The 19925-nt window shown below is 42.1% G+C and overlaps 1 protein-coding gene across 1 annotated transcript in view; it reads right to left on the reverse strand.

Moving 5' to 3' along the window:
- EP300 (E1A binding protein p300) overlaps positions 1–15939 on the reverse strand; it is a 64390-nt gene extending 48451 nt beyond the window's left edge. The window contains exon 1 of the mRNA XM_061124457.1: positions 15284–15939. Coding sequence (XP_060980440.1) covers positions 15284–15377 — 94 coding nt within the window. The 5' untranslated portion in view covers positions 15378–15939. The remainder of the gene's footprint in view (positions 1–15283) is intronic.
- Between the last annotated feature and the right edge of the window lie 3986 nt (positions 15940–19925).

Genomic DNA, 19925 nt, shown 5'->3' on the forward strand with positions numbered 1-19925 from the left:
AGAAAGCCTGAATATTCCTATTACTATCAAAGAACCATTGCTTAATTTTTCCTCAAAGACCAAATATAAGTATTTTGCAGGCATGTCCTACTGAACTTTCAAGGAAAAGACAATTCAATCTCACACAAATACTTCTAGAAAACAGAAATACTCTAAAAGGTACACATGGCCAGTACAAGAAAAGAACGTCATGAACACAGGAGCAATTATCCTTAAAAAAAAAAAAGCAAACCAAATTCATCAATGTCTTAAAGGTGTAATATCATGATCAAGTTGGGATCATCTCAGGATTCCAGGAAAGAGAGGTTTGCATATTCACCAGAGTAACAGAGAAGAAATAAAACATTTGGTTCAATGACTGTAATAAAAGCACTGGATAAAAGTCAATACCCAATCACAATTTTAAAAACAAAACCACAGCAATCAAAACCTGATAAGAAAAAGAACAGACACACGTATAACTGAATCATTTGCTGTACGCCTGAAACTAACGCAACAGTATAAATCAACTATGCTCTCGTCTGCAGTTGTGTCTGACTATTTTTGCGACCCCATGGACTGTAGCCTGCCAGGCTCCTCTGTGGGAATTTTCCAGGCAAGAATACTGGAGTGAGTTGCCATTTCCTTCTCTAGTGTATCTTCCCCATCCAGGGATTGAACCCACATCTCATTCATTAGCAGGTGACTCTTTACCAGTGAGTCACCAAGGAAGCCTGTGTAAATCAATAACACTCCGATATAAAATAAAAAATTTAAAAAAAAAAGACACACACACACACACACACCTGATAAGAACTTCCTTAAATTGATAAAATGGGCTCTTCCAAAACCTAAAAACTGACAGCAATTATGGATAATGCACCAACATTAAAAATAGCCTCTTTAGCACCAGAACAAGACAAAGATACCCAAAACCACCACTTCTAGTCAGTGCTGAACTGGAGTCTCTAGTCAAAGCAATAATATGAGAAATATTCATGAGTCAAGACTGAAAAGGAAGAAACATAACCTACTGTATGCAAACAATACACCTGTCAACAGTGAAACTCCAAAGCAAATAAGTGGAAATAGTAAGAGGTTAGCAAATTAAATTACATTTCTGCATATCAGTAAAAAATGATTAGAAATAATTTAAGAAATGGGGGGGATCTGACAACAGTAGTAGAAGATATATGTTAACTATGAAACTAAAGACCACCTAAATAAACAGAATAACATCACAAAAAATATGGGTACAAATCCTCAATATTATATAAAGACATCAATTCTTCCCCAATATTGACCTACAGATTCAATGCAATGCCAATCAAAATTCTAACAGGGGACTTCCCTTATAATAATGAAAACAAATTTTTATAAGGCACTTCCAATGTCATATTGTTTGCGGTTCCTCAATAAATACATTATTCTCATTAATCCTCCAAGAACCTCAGAAGTAGTTAAAAGCCACATATAGAGAGTTCATTGAGGAGAAATCAACTTCAGTAATACAGAAGCCTTACTCTAGGCCCTTGTCTTGAGGATTTAATTTAACCTGTACTACAGTCAAATCTGCTGCACTTGGTTACTGTTGCAAAATATTCAACATCTCATTACAAAATTAGGTTCCACTGTGAAGCAGACAGGAAAGTAAACATTGGTAGACCTTGATAATGGTTATAGGGTTGTTCTTTTAATGGCAATCCTGTATTTTCAATAGACCTAATTCAGTGATCACTACAAAAGATCCACTCAGGTTCAACTCAGTCTGATTCAAGTACTCCTATTTTCTAAGATGGTTCACTGTTACAACCTCAACTATGTACTTCCTATCTTCTACCTTTTGTTATAGCTAAATATTTGTGTGCATCTTCTTTACCAAATTTTAAGTATTGAAAGATAAGGGTCTCATTTAACATTTACATTTCCCATAGCACCTCAAATATACTCAATAAATGAATATGATAATAAACGTTTCCAGTAATTCCGCAATTGTACACTATATTTACATCTGATTGGGTAATTCACAAATTTATAAAAGTTCTCTTAACCTTTCCTTAAAACTTGTTATTTTCAATGACTATATTAATTAAATTTGGAGGACTAGAGTGTCATGGGCTTCCCTGGTGGCTCAGTGGTAAAGAATCCACCTGCCAATCCAGGAGACACAGGTTTGATCCCTGAATCCAGAAGATCCCACGTGCTACAGGGTAACTAAGCCCCTACACCACAACTACGGACGCCCGCACACGTACAGCCCATGCTCCACACCAAGAGACGCCACTGCAGCGAGAAGCCTGTGCACTGCAACTAGAGCAGCCCCGCTCACCGCAATCAGAGAAAAGCTGGCACGGCAAAGATGACTCAAAAGGGTCGTATCTACTTTGACCCACGACTGAACAGATCTTACTATTTCATTTGATTACCACTGACTGTCCTGAGCTAGTCTGATTGTGCCTCAGAGTTCTGCACATTTAGAATTCCCAAATGCCACCAGCCATCACTGGTACCTACCTAACAGCACAGTTCAAGGGGTCCAAATACCTGGGGTTTAAACCTAATTCTTACAAGCTGACTTAATTTACCAATTACTTTCCAACTGAGCTCATGTTACCTCTTCTATCAAAAGGCTACTTATTCTACTCCCATGAATGAATGGAGTTTTTTTTAAAGAACTCATGAGATGGTGCTTACATATTAAATAAGTAAAATTCCAAAGTACTTATGTACTTATGTGTCTATAAAAAATGTGTAAATTCATTAACCCTCTTTTAAAAGTTATATACCAGGTGGGACTGAGCAAAGGATCCTTCAGGATCACCTAGCAGTGTTTACTTGGAAACAGACAAAATATAAAAGCAGGACCATATTGGGCTTCCCAGGTGGCGCTAGTGGTAAAGAACCCACCTGCCAATGCAGGAGACTCAGGAGACACGGGTTCAATCCCTGGGTCGGGAAGATCCCCTGGAGGAGGGCATGGCAACCCACTCCAGTATTCTTGCCTGGAGAAGCCCGTGGACAGAGGAGCCTGGTGGGCTGCAGTCCAGGGGGTCGCAGAGAGTCAGACACGACTGAGCGACTGAGCACAGAAGGGACGTACTGTGTGGGGAGGAACTGGGAGAGGGAAGACACATTCTCCTCAGGGCTCTCAGAGAACACTGCCCCTCCCAAGGAGGGCCCAAGATTAGACATTACTGATTCTCTCATTTTATAGGTGCAGTTAGTGATACCTCACTGGCTTCCCTCAGACTGTACTATTTTGTTACTGAATAGGGACTCTAATAGAGTCCCTGGATTCCAGCTGAATGTTCTATGTAAGTAAGCAAATAGACTTCATTTTTAGCAGTTGTTTTAGAGTAGCAGTGAACATTATGAGAACTATAACTTTTCTGAACATCTTTAAACAAAACTTAAATATTTACAGACTAAAAAAATTACCAAACTGTTATGAGCTCTATACTGGTGAGTTAAGAGGTGTGCTCAGTCACACCTGACTCTTCTGACCCTCTGTACTGCAGCCAGCCAGGCTCCTCTGTCCATGGGGTTTTTCAGGTAAGAACATGGGAGTGGGTTGCCATTTCCTTCTCCAAGGGATCCTCCCAACCCAAGGATCAAACCTGTCTCTCCCGCATTGCAGGCAGACTCTACCTGCTGAGCCATCAGGGAAACCCCAAAGGGTTAAGAGTACTAAAGCTCAATAAATGTAACATGAGGGTTTTATTTAAGCAATCAAACTTCCAATCTTTCCCCATTAGGTCCTTCTGCAAGGGGCTTCCCAGAAAAAAACCTGGTTGCAAGTTCATGAGCAGCATATAGGAAAAAGATGACTAAAAATGAGAGATTATATCTTTAACTAGTTTGTCATAAACAGAAATAAACCCAATGGTCTAAAACTAGTGGAAAAGCAAATCCCAAACAAAAAGTAGTATATATGAAGATGCAAGGGAAAAATAAATGTCAGGATTTAAACAAATACTGAACAGTGGGTTTCAATATTGACCAGCCTCAATCCATGACACTTACTAAGCTCCTCAGCTTCTTTCTTTTCCTTCAAGGAAAGGAAAAATACAAAGGTTCAAATAATCACCTTCTCAGGCCCCCATCTCAACTTGTCCTTCACAGGGATTAGTTCAGATCAGCTGAATAAAATTTACATATTCAACAAATAAAAGCAGCAACCTAGAGGGTCCTTAACGTTAATACCTTGGGATTTTTACTGTAAAGAGAAAAATTTCCCAACTGAAGAATTTTAAGCAAATTATGACATGAACAAAGGGCTTCCCTGGTAGCTCAGCTGGTAAAGAATCCACCTGCAACGCAGGAGACGCCAGTTCAATTCCTGGGTTGGGCAGAAGGGATATGCTACCAACTCCAGTATTCTTGGGCTTCCCCGATGGCTCGGCTGTTAAAGAATCTGCCTGCAATGTGGGAGACCTTGGTTCGATCCCTGGGTGGGGAAGATCCCCTGGAGAAGGGAATGGCTACCCACTCCAGTATTCTGGCCTGAAGAATTCCATGGACTTAATAGTCCATGGGGTCGCAGAGTCAGTCGCTGAGCGACTTTCACTTTTCAGGATATAAACAAATCTGCATGCTCTAGCCCCCTCAAAGATGAAGAATAAATCGACAGACAAGTCTACAGTAAGGCAGACTGGTGAGGAGGCTGCTGCTAAAGGGGCATCATAGAGGTCTATCAGAAGAACTCTCTAACTATAGTTAGGGGGTTATGGAGAGAAAAAGAGAAGAATGACTCTGAAGTTACTGTCTTGGATAACCTGAACATGCCCGTATTTAACTGACAACGATCTTACCAACAAAGGATGCTAAATTCAACACCCTCCTCCAGCCCATCTACTAGGAATACTGTCCTGGAAACCAGGTTCCAAGAAGGCAATGTTCGTGGTGCTCCATGCTTGAGAGAGAATTCACTGAAGATAGATAAAAGGAGATAGTTGGAGGTCTAAGTTAAGAGCAGTGAAGCGCATAAGCCAGACTGCAGTGGATTGAGAAACAGGAGGTTAAGATAGTAAATGATAGAGAGAACTTTTTCTAGATACTAAGGTGAGCTTCTAACATATTTAATTTACTGACTCCCCTTTCTCTTTGATTAGAAATGTACAAATCTGAAATTTATCCCGTTACCTTTAAAGTATCCCATGACAAACACTGTAGAACAATATCACGAACAACTTGAAATGATGAACTCACTATCCGGTAAGGCATTTCGGGCTTACTTTCCAAAGTATCAACTTATCAACATCAACAGCAAGCTACTTCTATCAAACAGTTTATTGAGAAGTTTCCATATACAGTTCTCAGATGCTCAAATACAAAAGGATTTTGAGTAAAATGCTTCTTCGGGACTTCCCTGGAGGTCCACAGTTAAGACTCCACACTTCCACTGCAGCGGGTTCGTTTCAACCCCTGGTTGGGGAAATAAAGATCCCAAATGCCAGGCGATGTGGTCAAAAATAATGTTTCTTCACCCGAGTATACATTCAGTCCAAACATGGTGACACAAAATGTGGCTAACAGGACAGATTTAAATCTGGTTTGAAAAGTTTAGCATAATACATTAAGTTTATCCAATGGACCGTGGATAAGAAAAATTTGACAATTCAAACAAAAACAAATTTGGACTGAACATGTAGGAAACTAGTGTTGAGTCAAAACACCCTTTCATTCTTACATTCTGATTCTGTACATCACCCTTGGTGTCTTCTATATTCCTGTGGTCCTCACAGCAGATTTAGCTGTATCATCTCCTGTACAATAAATAGTTAGCTGAGAAATTGGCAAACATTCACTACCGTGAAATATATAACTGAAGTATAACTTTCAAAATTAGGGTTACTAACAATATAATCCCAAACACTGGATTGTCTGAGTATAAAGAAAAGTTTAAAGCTACAAACTAGGATGCAAAACTGAAATAATTTTGGCTCAAAATCTAATTCTACTGCATAAGAGAATTTCTTGCACTAATTTTTTTTCCCATTTAGAAAGTTCAAACTTTATTTGCTGAATAAACAGGCTTATTTTTTGTACTCCAGGTAAGCTGAATTCAAATAAAAACTCAGTTTTCTTAAGCTGTGTACATTAAGCGAAATACCTGTACAAAGTATTCTAAAACTAGTCAATTTGCAAGTATCTGCTTAAGGACAGAATCTATCCATCCACTCCTTTAAGCTAGCTTTCTCTGTGATATTAAAGGACTTCCCTGGTGATATTAAAAGTGCCTTTAAATGAATGTACAATCCAGATCTCAAAACCTTTCTTTCATCCCCGTGGTGGGGCCAGAGGACGTGTAGGAATGGGACAAGTTAAGAGTGGAGAGGAACTGAGCCACAGCAAACTGAAGGGGGGCCAGGTGAGTGACGAGGTGGGCAGAGATCTGAGGTTTTAAAAAAATAAGGATTGGAGATGAAAGTCAAATCTACAGAACTTTAATAATTCTGAAAACAGTTTGGCTAGATATGAAACTATCAATCTCACAAAGATCTCTCCTTAATGGTTTGGGGCACTTCTATTCTTAAATTAACTCAGCTGTTTTGGGTGCTTAAAAAAGCACAATGTTGGCCTTTAAAATCGAGGCAATTTTGTAAACTTCATGATAAATAACTTCTATTCAGTACTGTAATTCAGAAGTATTTTACTACTCTGTAGATCAAGCAGAATTAATCTAACCATAAAAACCCACCTGTCAAGGAAAAGATCACAGACACTCAAAACTACAATACTGAATTTAAAGGAACACTAAAAAATGTAATGAAATATCCACAGTGGGGGTTCTGTGGTGGCTCAGTGGTAAAGAGCCTGCCTGCCAACACAGGAAACATGGGTTCAATCCCTGATCTGGGAAGATCCCACAACTAAGCCCACACACTGCAACTACTGAGCCTGTGCTCCAGAGCCCAAGCACCCCAAGTACGGAAGCCCATGTGCATGCACCCTAGAGCCCGACTCTGCAACAAGAAGTCACTGCAACGAGAAGCCTGCACAGTGCAGCTAGAGAAAAGCCCTTGCAGCAACAAAGACCCAGCACAGCCAAAAACTATATTTAAAAAAAAAAGAAATATCCACACTGGAAAGACAGATAAGACTTCTAATACTTCACGAAACATCTGTAAGTTATACAAGTTTGATAAAAGACGACAATCAATATTAAGTTTTACAGGATCACACAGCTATGCATGTTGGCTGGTGCTGAATTTCGAAAGCCAACAGGCAAAAGCACATATTAATTTTCAAAATATGCATTCTTAACAGTCTTGCAACCATGACATCAAAAGGTGTACCTATATTTTGGGAAGTGACTGACCTGAAGTTTTATTCTTAACACTAACACATTTATGATATTTCTCGGCGTGAAATTAAAAAGATGAGGACTCTATTATTTTCATTTCAATAAATACCCACTTTCCCAATCAACTCAATTACATGTTTATATTAAGCCTAAACGGCATGCTAACTTAACCACCACTGATCACGTCTTGATTTTGAGCACAGTAACGTCTTGGGAGAAGCTTTGCTCTGAGGGCTGGGTTTGTTTGCCTAATTGGAGTTTGTTCCAAGGGAATGCCTAAGGGGCTCCTAGAGAAGCTTTCATACCCTTTTCTTTAAAAAAAAAAAAAAGCCTCCTAGAAATTGTACATCTGTAAAGAAAAAGAGGAGCTTGACTTTTTTAATCAGCTGCATTTTCTACATGTATGACAAACAAGTGGTAACAAAATTTGGATCTTAAGAAAATAAACAATTCACTTTGGTAATTACAACTTACCAAAATCCTCAAAGACAAAAGGTATGTGCATGTCCAAGAGATAAATGACAAATCCTAGGTCTTTCAGCCATTAGGTTCAGTCGCTGCTACCGATTCTGTGCAAGGTCACTAGAACTACTCTTTCCCTGACCATGTCACTATTCATATTTATCTTTTTCAAAATAGGACCCTAACATCCTTTTCCATCTGTCTCCTACGAAAACATTCCACCACATAGTCTGTGTTCCTGTCACATATAAACTACTTATGTTTGTTCCACCTGAAACACCATTCCAACTTCGCCTACTTCTTGGTTTTTTTTTTACTGCCCCATGCAGTTTGCAAGATCTTAGTTCCCTGCTGAGAGACTGAACCCAAGCCCTCAGCAGTGAAAGTGCGCAGGAGTCCTAACCACTGGACTGCCAGGAAATTCCCAACTTTCCCTACTTCTAAGAAAAGGTAGGTCATGCTCTCCTACCCTTATTCAAATATACATTTCCTCTATGAAGTTTTCCCCTAATACTTCAAATCCATTTTGTCATAAATAATCCCTGGATTTACCTGGTGGCACAGTGGGTAAGAATTCACCTGCCAATGCAGGGGACACAAGTTCGATCCCTGGTCTAGGAATATTCCTCATGCCTTGGAGCAACTAAGCCCCCATGCTGCAATTACTGAGCCTGTGAGCCCCAACTACTGAAGCCCACTCAACCTAGAGCCAGCAAGTAGCAACTCCTGAGCCCGTGCACCTAGAGCCTGTGTTTCCCAACAAGAGAAGCCCCCGCTCCCTGCAATGAGAAAGCCTGCCTGCAGCAACAGAGACCCAGTGTGGCCAAAAACAAATAATAAATATAGCAGTGTGTACATGTCAAGAAAGAAGTAATCCCTATCCTCTGCCTTCATCTAACCCATTTTAACAACTTGTATCAGAGTATAACTTACGGGAAAACTGTGTAGATATGTATACCAATTCCACCAGATACTAAAGGCTTTGAGACCAGACTGCATCTTGCTTTGTCTTTATGTGCGAACATTTATAACTTGGTAGGCAGTCAATGTTTGTTAGCTGAAATGAAAGGTTCTTCAAATGAAAATAATGACTCCTCAATTCAGGAGAATTGCACAACTTCAAAATGTGCAAAACTTAACTCATCAAAACCCCTCCCCCACCCATATCCACACACATCTCTTCCTATGCTTGCTGTCTCAGTAAATGACATCCTCATCAATCCTGCTGCCCAAACTTGAAATCTGGGAATTTCCCTCTCTGGCAATATCCTGACATCTAATTAATCACCAAGCTCTGCTGATCACCCACGCCCCCTCAAACCTCACTTCTTTTCATCTACTAATCCAGGCCACTCTCATCACAGCTGGAATTCTGAAACAGTTATCTCGTTGGTCTATTTTCTCCTTTTCCTTTCCAAACCATTCCTCATTTGTCAATCATCTAAGCCTTAGACTCTAAGGTACAATTCTGACTATCCATTTAAAAAAGCTAAAATGGAAAGTCTAAACTCCAGTAAGCAGTAACGCCAGATAAGTCCTGTATGACTGGCCCCTTGCTAACCTATGCAGCTATATTTCTTGCTCTCCCCCAACTAGATGAAATGCATAGATTCCCTGACAGACCAGACTCTTCTCCTCAACCTGGGCTCACTCTTAGCAACCCTGTCTATCCTTCAAATCCCAAGATCAGATTCCAGTTTCTTCAAAGACAGCCACCAGAGCAACAGTAGCTACAGGTTAGGTAACCCCGTTTCTCCCACTGTACACTGTACTTCCCAAATACAATACTGGCCCCATTGGACTCAAGCGTTGTTCTCCTTCCCTAATCTGCAAACCGAGGGGTCCATGATGTTCTGGATTACCACAATATTCCTCATTCTGAGGATAAATGCCCAGCACACAGAAAATGTTAGTCCAACACAGGACAACTAACTGGCAGCCTGTCAACTCTTTTAAACTAGTATTTTTCAAATACTAGTCATGAGCCACAAGCCATAGTGGGTCATGAAATCAATGTAGTGGATCACAACCACCACTTTTTTAAAAAAATAAAAAACAGAAAATATCAAGTAGATCACAAGAAGTAAGGGTAAGCAGGATAAGTACTGTTTGTTCACTTGCTGAGACAGGGTCTCTGGTTCTCCACATAAAATGTATTGCTTATTGGGTGTGGCCAAAAATACTGAAAAGCTGTACCCTGCTCCTTCTACTTTTCTTCCTCCTCCTTTAAGAAAGTTTTAAGACCCAGATAAATAAAAAATAATGCTCAACCACACAATTTTTTAGAAAAAAAGACATTCTTACCTTGAGCATTTCCAGTAAGAACAATCTGCTTTCTTAATTGCCTTCAATATGTGACAGTATATATATACACACTCATAATCTCTGCTGCCATATTCTTATATTCTCAAAAAACTTTACATTTGACTAGATGATGTATAGGCTAACTCTGCACCATAAGTCTTAAAAACTTTTAAGACTACTCTCTCAACTTCATGCATTTGGTTTTATCTTCAGCCAACCTATCTGTATATCCATTAAAAAATATACCGAGCACTGCTTTTTGGGGGTATATTTAGCAGTAAGGTTAAAAACACTTAACACTTAATGAGCTCATACTATATTACAGCAAGCACCATCCTAAGCATTTTTAATATTTATTTATTTCATTTAGCTATTTGGCTGTGCCTAGTCTGAGTTGCAGCATGTAGGATCTAGTTCCCCAACCAGGGATCGAACCCAGGCTGCCTGCATTGGGACCACAGAGTCTTAGCCAGTGGCCCACCAGGGAAGTCTCTATTCTAAGCATTTAATAAAGAGAACTCTCATTTATTCCTCACCACAATCCTACACATTGAGTACTACAAGTGAGGAAGCTGAGACAGACAGATTAAGTAAGTAACTGGCCTAAAGTTCACAGTTAATAAAGGCATGTCCGGGATTTGAACTCCACTAGTTGGACTCTAAAACCCATTCTCTCAACCACTCACTTTCCCAGTGGTTTAAATTTTACTTTTTCCCCCAGTAGTTTAAATTTTACACTCTCAACTAAATTACTCCTAAATGCCTTTTGGGGAATTTATTTTAAAAGATCTACATGTAAAAACAAATGATATCCAAATTGTTCAGAATAGGCCTTAAAACCTCAATATTTATTCTCTTAAATCTTTTCTGAGAACTGAGCAGTAATAAAAAATTTTCCCATTAAAATTTCAGAAGAAAACTACTATCCATCTAATGAAAAAAAAAAAAAAAAATCTGCAATAGCCAATGTTTTAAATATTTTACACGTGGCATAATTTAAGTTTCAGCTTGCCCATTAATTTCTCTTAATGCCTGCCATAGTTAAAAAATAAATAAATAAATAAACTTCAGAAATTCTCAAAGGAGGCAACCGTAAAATTTAAATCACACCAAACAAGATGTCTTATTTTTCCATTAATTGTTGGATGTAAGAACTGGCAGAATAACTCTTGAATTGTTTTTGTAAGTACACCAGGAAGCTTTTTACACTCCCACTTGTATCTGCAACATTCTTCCTACTCTTTTTTTCTTTTCTATTTACCGCTTACTATTCTTACAAACCCCACTATGCACTAATATTCAACTTTTTGTTTTAATTCCCCTCCGTTTTACAGAACAGACAAAGGAGAAGGTTCAAAGCAAAGTAAAACAGAAAACAATGCCAAAAGGCAACCAAGGCAGAAACCCTTTCCTCCCACCCCTTCATCCAATCGCTGGACATGGCAATGCATTTCTTACCTCCGCAAAAGAATATGAACTCTGGCTGAAAAAGGGAACCCTTACTGTAACACACACAAGATTTACAACTTAACAAACGTCACCTTATCTCACTATCAACCACAGACAACTTTCTGGGAGCCCTATAAATGAACTTACAAAGTCTTAAGAATAAGCAATTGCCAGAGTTTAAGGCACTTAAAATGTTTTGCAATTTAACTTAACACAAGATCAGCAATACTTTGCTGGACTGAGCAGCCAAAACTCAAAAACTTCAGAAGCAGAACTCTCAAGCAAACCTTCATGCTCCCAAAATAAAATTAAAACATAGTATCACAGGTGTAAAAGCTAAAAAGGAAACAGTCTCCAATCAAAAATATTTTCTTTGAATGATAAACCACTAAGAGACAATGGTATCCTGAGAAAGAAACAGACACTTAAAAAATCCTTGCCACACACACAAAAAAATCCTAGATTAGTACCATAACCTAGTGCTCAATGCAGCTATAGCTGTCCTTTGCTTTCAAAATGAAAACAGGCATAAAATCCAAGCCAATTCTAACACAGAGTACACTGTAGAGCCACTAAAAAAATACACAAAACTTAATGTATCAAGACGAGAAGGAGCTTTAATCCTACCAAACATACCAGATCATGCTGTTATGCCTCTTTCCAGATTCTGTCCACACAGCATCAAGTGTACACAAAGCAGTGCTAGAACATGTCCAGTGAGCAACGAAGGCAACCTATCATCCCCATCATTCCCGTCACTCAAGGTATTACCAGAACAGGTTCAAGAAATATTTTCAGGACTTACATATTAACTACTCTGGTCAATAATTTTACCAAAACAAATTTTTTTACAAATACTTTTATGATGCAGGGTGGTAGCAGATGTGGTAGGACAGAAAATCATTCGATTTCTCAAATAGTTCTGATCCAACCATACCAAGTTACATAAAAATTTCAACGGATCGTGTGCGAATATTGAGACAGGAACATAAAGATGCAAAAGCTGTAATTCTCTTTCTCCTCATTTTGACATCTAAAACTTTAACTTAATTCAAGCTACTATAATCAACCTGGAAAATTTTTTAGAAGAATCTCTGAGAATTAAATAAGTCATTTTCATTCTGCATCAGTGGATAACCTTAGAAGTTCAAATTTGGAGATTCTAGCACTAATTTGTTTTATAATGCTTTAGCACGTCAACCCAATTGGGTTCCAACTTTCTTCCCTATAAAACTGGCACACGCAAACACTCTTGGCAGGTACACATACACTACTAAAACTGCAAGCCTCAATCATTTAAAAAAAGTTTCTGGAGTCTAGAATTTGGGGATCATTTTGAACAGTTCTATATAAAACCAATCAGTAAGTACTGAGGAATTATTACATTCACTTTTAAAAACTACCTAGGATGGCAACTCTAAAAATGCAGAAGTTGCAAGTTTAAAATGTAAAGTTTTAAAGAGTGAAGTGTTTCTATTAAAGTTGCCTGCAAACCTAAAACTACACCGTGTTGGATGCAAAAACAATCAATCCATCGAAATACAATGGTGCCCAATGTGAAGTTCACAGGAGGACAGTATATTCTTAATGCTCATTCTCCTTCCTCCAGCCCCAATCAAAAAATCCAGACTGGTTACAGCATTAAAAATTAGACAACCAAACAATTCCTGGATTAGATAGAATCTTAAGCAGGGTGGGGGTACAAAAATCAATCTTCACTACAAAATTTAGAGAAAAGTAAGATAAACTCTTAATACTGAGTTAAATCTCAATGTTGAGGATTTTTTTTTATATAAAAACCTACTTGATACATTTAGTACTCTTACAATTATTCACTGATATTTCAAGTAGCAAATCAGTTTCTGTGTTTAAGTCAGGTGAAACACTACCAAAAGAAGTTAAAGTTACCAAGTACACAGATCAACCTCAACAGAAGTATCTGAACAACAGAGCACAGTCTCCCTTTCAGGCTTTGCATTACTCCCAAGACTAAACTGTTTAAATGAGGAATTGGCAAAATAGTACAGGTAAAAAGTTTACTTTACAATATCCCCAGTCCCTGGCTAACTCAAATCTATTACCATATTACACAAAAACTATAGAGCAAAAACTACCACAGTACACAAAAACTAAAGAAACAACACAAAAATCTACAGGTGGACAATGAGTCTAAAGGTAATCTGAAAGTCCTCCCGAACGACATTTTAACAAGCGCAAAGGAATACGATACTCGATATGTGTATGAATTCTGAGGAAAAAAACAGGTTTAAAAATAATCCCTTAAAAAAAAAATATCCCGGAAGACTACAGAAACTTCAAGGAATGAGGACAGATCAAAGTTCATGCACTGTCAATGTTACAAGCCTGAAGCAGAGGAACTCTGCAAAAATCCTCAATCTTTGCAGGTTATCTTAAACTCATGATACATCTTATAAAAGCAAAGAATCCAAAGCATTTTGCCATATCCTTACATTTTCACCCACTGAGAGGAAACCTACTTAAAACCATGCTTTACAAGTTCTCTACAAACTCAAAGGGTACATTTAACTCCATTATGCACTATCACTGGCAGATGGAGGGATGACGTTGAGCCTGTTTTCTCAGGGTGTTAAAGAGATGCTCCGTAGTAAAGGGGAACATCTTGTAGACTGTCAGATGGCCAGCCATTCTTCGTCTTCATTATCCTGGCACCTCAAACAACTATGACAGCAAAAGAGAAGGTTGGTGCCCATCAGGATAGCACTAAACTCACGGTAAGAAGGGAATGATACAAGTCTCCTTGAATTTCTCTTGACAAAAGGCTGGTGCACAACTGAGTGAAGTAAAAAATGTGAAGTTTTTTAAACTGCAATCTGGATCCCCATACATTGTTTAAAGTGTAAAAAGACAAAGCCCACAAATACAAAACCTAACACACATTTTAAATTCTTGTATGATCAGTGGGCAGTTCTTAACTGAGACTCTCTTAATTTCTAGTCTTGATTTCCAAGTACATAACTCCATAGAATCAGTTAACCCCCCAACTCTTCCCAAAGAGAAAGTAACTACAAACTGCAAAGAAAATGCCTCTGCTCTCTCCGAACCTAAAATCCCAGAATTTCAGACATTTTAGTCTGGCACCAAAGAAATGAGAGAGAGAAAATGAACTGCGCTCCATATTGATTTTTAAAGCAAATAAGGGGGCGGAGGGAGCTAGGAATGGTTAGTAAAATAATTCATACCAAATTTCAGGTTTGACGTTTAACTTCACATCAAGCCTGAAATCCTGGATCTCATACACACACAAACAAGTAAAACCAAGAATTTTCACACCTTCATCCTCAACAGAAAATCTTATGCAAAAAGGAATTCTTGAAGAGTAGTAGAAAGTAGAGGAAACAGGACAAGTAACGATCAGGAAGAAAGAATTCACAATTCCTCACTTAACCACAAATTACAACTAAAAGTGCAAAAAAAAAAAAAAAAAGCTCTTACACTCAAACGCACTAGCATTTCCAAAATTAAACTGCATGATAACGACAATAAAGGCCATTTCTACAGCACCACTCAAGAGCCCTAATTCCAGAACACACATCGATATGACACAGTGTGGCAACGAATGTTTAGGAAGCAAAGAAAATGGTTGGGCTACTGGACGCCTTCGATCAGCTCATTCAAACACCTTTAAAATCAATCAAGAGGCAGAGAACTAGGAAGAGAGAAGAAGAAAATATGGACGAATAAAGGTACAGCGAGCAGAAAAGATTGAGGAGGAGGTGGAAAGCCAAGGCTCCCGAGACTAACCTGTGCCATCGCTGGCGGACGCCGAGAGGGCCGGAGATGAGAGTTTAGGCCGCTTGGCTGAAGGCGGCCCCGGTTCCACGACATTCTCGGCCATTTTTAATTCTTTCGGAGATACGGGCGAGGAAAAGGAGAATCCTCGGGAAATCTCTTCTTCAGCCCGGGGTCCCCGCCCGGATCCTGGGGGTGGGCTTAGGGGGCTCCGCCGGCCCCCGAAGGGGGTGGGGGGAAGTTCCTTTTTCTCTCCGCCGGATCGCGGTGGCTGAAGAGGGATGTGGACTCGATAGAAAAGGTAGGGGCAAGTGCGAGGGGCCGGGCCTGGGCTCAGGCCCGGAGGAGGGCACAGGCACACAAATGCGCCGAGCGCGTCCGCTGCGGCGAATCCTCAAGAACTCGCGACTCTAGAGGCGCAGTCCCCGGCCCGCCACGGCCGGCCCCTGCCCAGCCGAGGTCTCTCGGAGCTCCGCCGCCGCCATCAGCTTCTTCCTCCTCGGCGCTGTCCTCCTCCTTCTCATCGCCACAAGGAGGCGGGGGCGAAAAGCGGGGAGAGGAGGAGGCGACAAGAGACACTCACCTCCTCCCGGTGCCCCCTCCCGGACCTGAGCCCCCACCCTCCGAACCCTCCTCCTCCTCCTCTTGCCGCCGCGCTCCGCGCCGCCGCCGCACCGGCCCCTAATGGCCGCAGAGAGCTCGCCCGAGCCGAGAGCCAGGCTGGCGCCACCGCTTCACATCGCGCGGCGGAGGCGCGGCGAGGACGCCGGGCGCGGAGCTCGCCGGCCCAGAGGGCCGAGGGGGGCCGGGCTGAGCAGCGCCGCCTGCCCGCGCCGACGCCGAGCCCACCGAGGAGGCCCCTCTTCTGGCGAGCGGCGCAGGCGGCTTCCTCTCGCGCCGCGCTCTCTCTTCCTTCGCCCTCTCCTCCCGCGAAAAATAAATAAATACGGCCGCCGCTACGGCCCCCACCCTCAGCGGCCAGGTGCCGGGAGCGCCCGCCCCCCGGGGCTCAGCTCGGGGCCGCCCTCGACGGCGGGCGAAGGCGCCGCGGGGCGCGGGGTTATGTAATGGTCCCCCCTTAGGCGTCGACGCCGGCCCGGCTCCCGGGCCGCGGTGGGGGTGTGTGCGGGCGGGAGGGGGCTGGGGGTCGCCTCAGCCCGCGCCCCGGGCCCCCTGCCACTGTCTCGGCCCCCTGCCGCCTCTCTCCGGCCCAGCTCCCCTCCGCAGTCTAGCTCCCGCAGTTCGCACTCAGCCCGGCGTCCCGCTTGCCCACTCTCGCCCGCTCCCTCTCGCCCTCTCTCCCCCCCAAGCCTAGCACACAAACAAGATGGCGGCTGTTGTTTCTTCCCTCTGCCGAATCCTCCTTACAGGCTAGCGGTAGCAGCGGCGGCCGGAAATGAGCCAAGGTGGGGGGGGGGTGAAAAAAAGGGGAGGGGTTGGGCCTCCGGAGGGAGGTGGCAGGGGGCGGGGCCTGGGCCCGAGCCGCTCACACAATGGGGGAAGAGGAGCCGGGGGGCGGGGCCGGGTCAATCACGGGATCCGCCCAAGGCCCCAACGCGGTTGGCGCTTCCGCAAACTCCCCCGGCGTCACCCGGTGGCTCCCTTTAAAGGGGAGGATTTGGAGGCGGGTGGGGGGGTCAGGGGCGGGCTTGGGATCTATTTTCAGTCGGTGGACACTTACGGGGGAAGGTGCCTGGGCTGGGTCTTTGCGTAGGAGATCGGTGGGAACTGGGTGGGGGTGTGACGGGGCCGCGTAGCTGCTCAGGGAAGGCGACAAGTCGCCACACAGGTGGCCGAAGAGGAGCGCCTTGGGGATGGCACTGCGCCCGGGGCCCCTTGGGAAGCCAGTCTTCCAACCCTGTTGAATTTATTAGGCAGGGATACCCCGCCGCCCAATATTCCAGGCCACAGATAGTTCCTCCTCGTCGCTTTCCCAGGGCTCCCTTCCAAAAATCACACCAACTACGAGTTGTTTCCTTTTTCTTTTAATGTTACATTTTTTGACAATGAACATATTTTATTTTGATAATCAGGAAACAAAAATAACAGCAGTGGGAAGATGTTTTAAGACCAGATCTACTAAACTCATTTCTTGCCCACCACGTGTACACATGCCCCTACCAGGCGGCACTCTCACCGAAGGAGCCTTGAATTATTTTTCTGAACGTATCCAAGACCTGATGACATTTTAGGGTGTTTCTTTTAATCCGCTCTCAATAAAACAGCTTTAAAAAAAAAAAAAAAAAACAAACACCATGTTTAGGCAGTGCTTTAAAGATAATGTAATTATGGGGGAAATGATGGACGAAAATGCTTGAATATAAATAAAATGTGTGTGTGACAGCAGTTTTGCAGAGGAAGGCCTTACCAGCATTCGTTCAATCCTACAGGTTACAGGATTTCTCTGTGTTTGGCCTTGGGTAAATTGATGGCAAGGTCTCCCCAAAGAAACCCCTAAACCAGCTTCTATGGAGATAGTTAAAAACTTTTAAAACATGTTTCAGATCTCATGCTTCTTAGTTGATGTTTCCTTACTGTCAAGTTTACTTTGATTTTTGTAAATGTTGTTTATTGCCTTTTAAATGAATGACTAGAATAAATAACAACCTAGAAGTGAACATCTTAATGAAGTAACTCAGGTTGCCAACAGGGATGAAGTCTGTCCTGTGACTTCAGGCCTAATTTACCCCAGACTGCAGTAGAAAGGGACACAACTAAAGTGACAGCAGCAGTAGGAGAAAGGCAAATTGAAAGGGCAGTACCAACTTACTTTAAGGTTGTTATAGGATGGATTCACCTTGTTGGGCTAAAGTCAGAACTGGCCTTCAGGAATAATTCAGTTCTCTTTAGTAGTTTATACCCGCGTTCACAGTAAAGAGGACAGAGGGGAAAAATATCCACAACACCTGGATATTTTGCCCATCATTTCCTCCTGAGAGGTTTCTCATCTGATTTTTTTTTTAAGAGTTCATGACTTTGGGGGAAAGATTTGCCTTGTTTGCAGATGGTGCAGCTTGAAGCTAAACAGCATTCAAACATCCCTGGCCCACCTAGCCCCAAATACCATAGGACTAGATATAGAACACCTATCAGAGAATATCTTGTGAAACATCTCAGGGGAAAATTCTGCAGAGAGTAGTCAGGGACCATGGACCTGGCAAAGGGAAGGCTCTGCTATAAACCAGGAATTCTGATTCAATGCCCTTCTTTCCAGGCAATTGACTCCTCTGGGTCTTCACCCTGAGTCTGACGCTGAAGTCAGCCATGTTGCGAGTGACTGGAGGAATTTTGTCACACAAAATGCGATCAGGGTGAAAACTGCACATGTTTTCAAAAACACGGGATTGAATCTTCAGCTTGGATTATATCTAGCCTAATCAAATGAAAATTTACATGTAAATGAAGAGTACATTCATAAAGAAGAAATTGCTGGGTGGTGGGAGAGTGGGGGACACACGCTAGACAGTAGAGACGGGAAGGTAAGAAGTCAGTCAGGACTGGGTTTAAATTCTGACTCTGTCACTTGGCAGCTATGTGATTTGGCTCCTCGTTGGTAAAATGGACTTCTTGATTAGGCTTACTTTACTGTTTCACAGACTAAACATGATAATTTATGAATAATGTTTGTCACAGTGCCTGATATACAGCCAGTACTCAGTACACCTTAGTTGTTTCTGGTCGTTCCTTCTAAAAGGGAAGAGGTCTTACCTAATTCAGAAAGTTGCTGGGAGAATGAAAATGAGATCACTGCATGTAAGGTGATTAGGCCTGCATGTCAGGCCTGGCGATCACTCCTCAGCTACCACACTCACTTCTCCATAGTCAGAAGGAAATGTCTAACAGGGTCATCTAACTCCTTTTAAGACATTCTCGGTTCACCTTGAAACCTTCTGATCACTAATTCAGCTTTCCAGATGCCCTGATTGCCAAAAGCAGACATCTAGATATTGGGGATTCCCAGGTGGCTCAGTGGTAAAGTGGTAAAAATCCCATGGACTGAGAGGATCCTGGTAGGCTACAGTCCATGGGGTCACAAAGAGTTGGACACGACTGAGCGACTTCACTCCACTCACTCCACTATTCAGTGGTAAAGAATCCACCTGCCAGTGCAGGAGATGCAGGAGACAAGGGTTCAATCCCTGGGTCGGGAAGATCTCCTTGAGGAGGAAATGGCAACCCACTCCAGTATTCTTGCCTGGAGAATTCCATGGACAGAGGAGCCTGGTGGGCTACGGTCCGTGGGGCCGCAAAGAATTGGACATGACTGAGCACAAACACACATAGATAATGGGCACAAGAATAGGAGGAGATAGGTATTACTGCAGGGTGTATCCATCAGTTGCATCTGGTCGAGATGCTACCCCTATGACCCACTGGCACTGTAGCCTTACTTCATCCCTGCCCCCTTTCCCCAGGATCTATATCTTTTGTTTTTTGTTTCCTATTCCTAAAAATAACCCCACTATCCCGCTATTTGTGGATGGATATCTGGGCACCATCCATGAATCCACATAGTCTTCTTCCCTGTTCCTTCTTCCTCACACCAAGTCATCAAGCCCTATGAATACTACTTCCTGAATTATCTTCCAAATCGAGGATGTTGAACCACATGCAAGTATCACCTATTCACAAAAATTAAAGCGAACTCTTACAG

The sequence above is a fragment of the Dama dama genome, chromosome 22 (genome assembly GCF_033118175.1).
Source record: "Dama dama isolate Ldn47 chromosome 22, ASM3311817v1, whole genome shotgun sequence".
Classification (NCBI taxonomy): domain Eukaryota; kingdom Metazoa; phylum Chordata; class Mammalia; order Artiodactyla; family Cervidae; genus Dama; species Dama dama.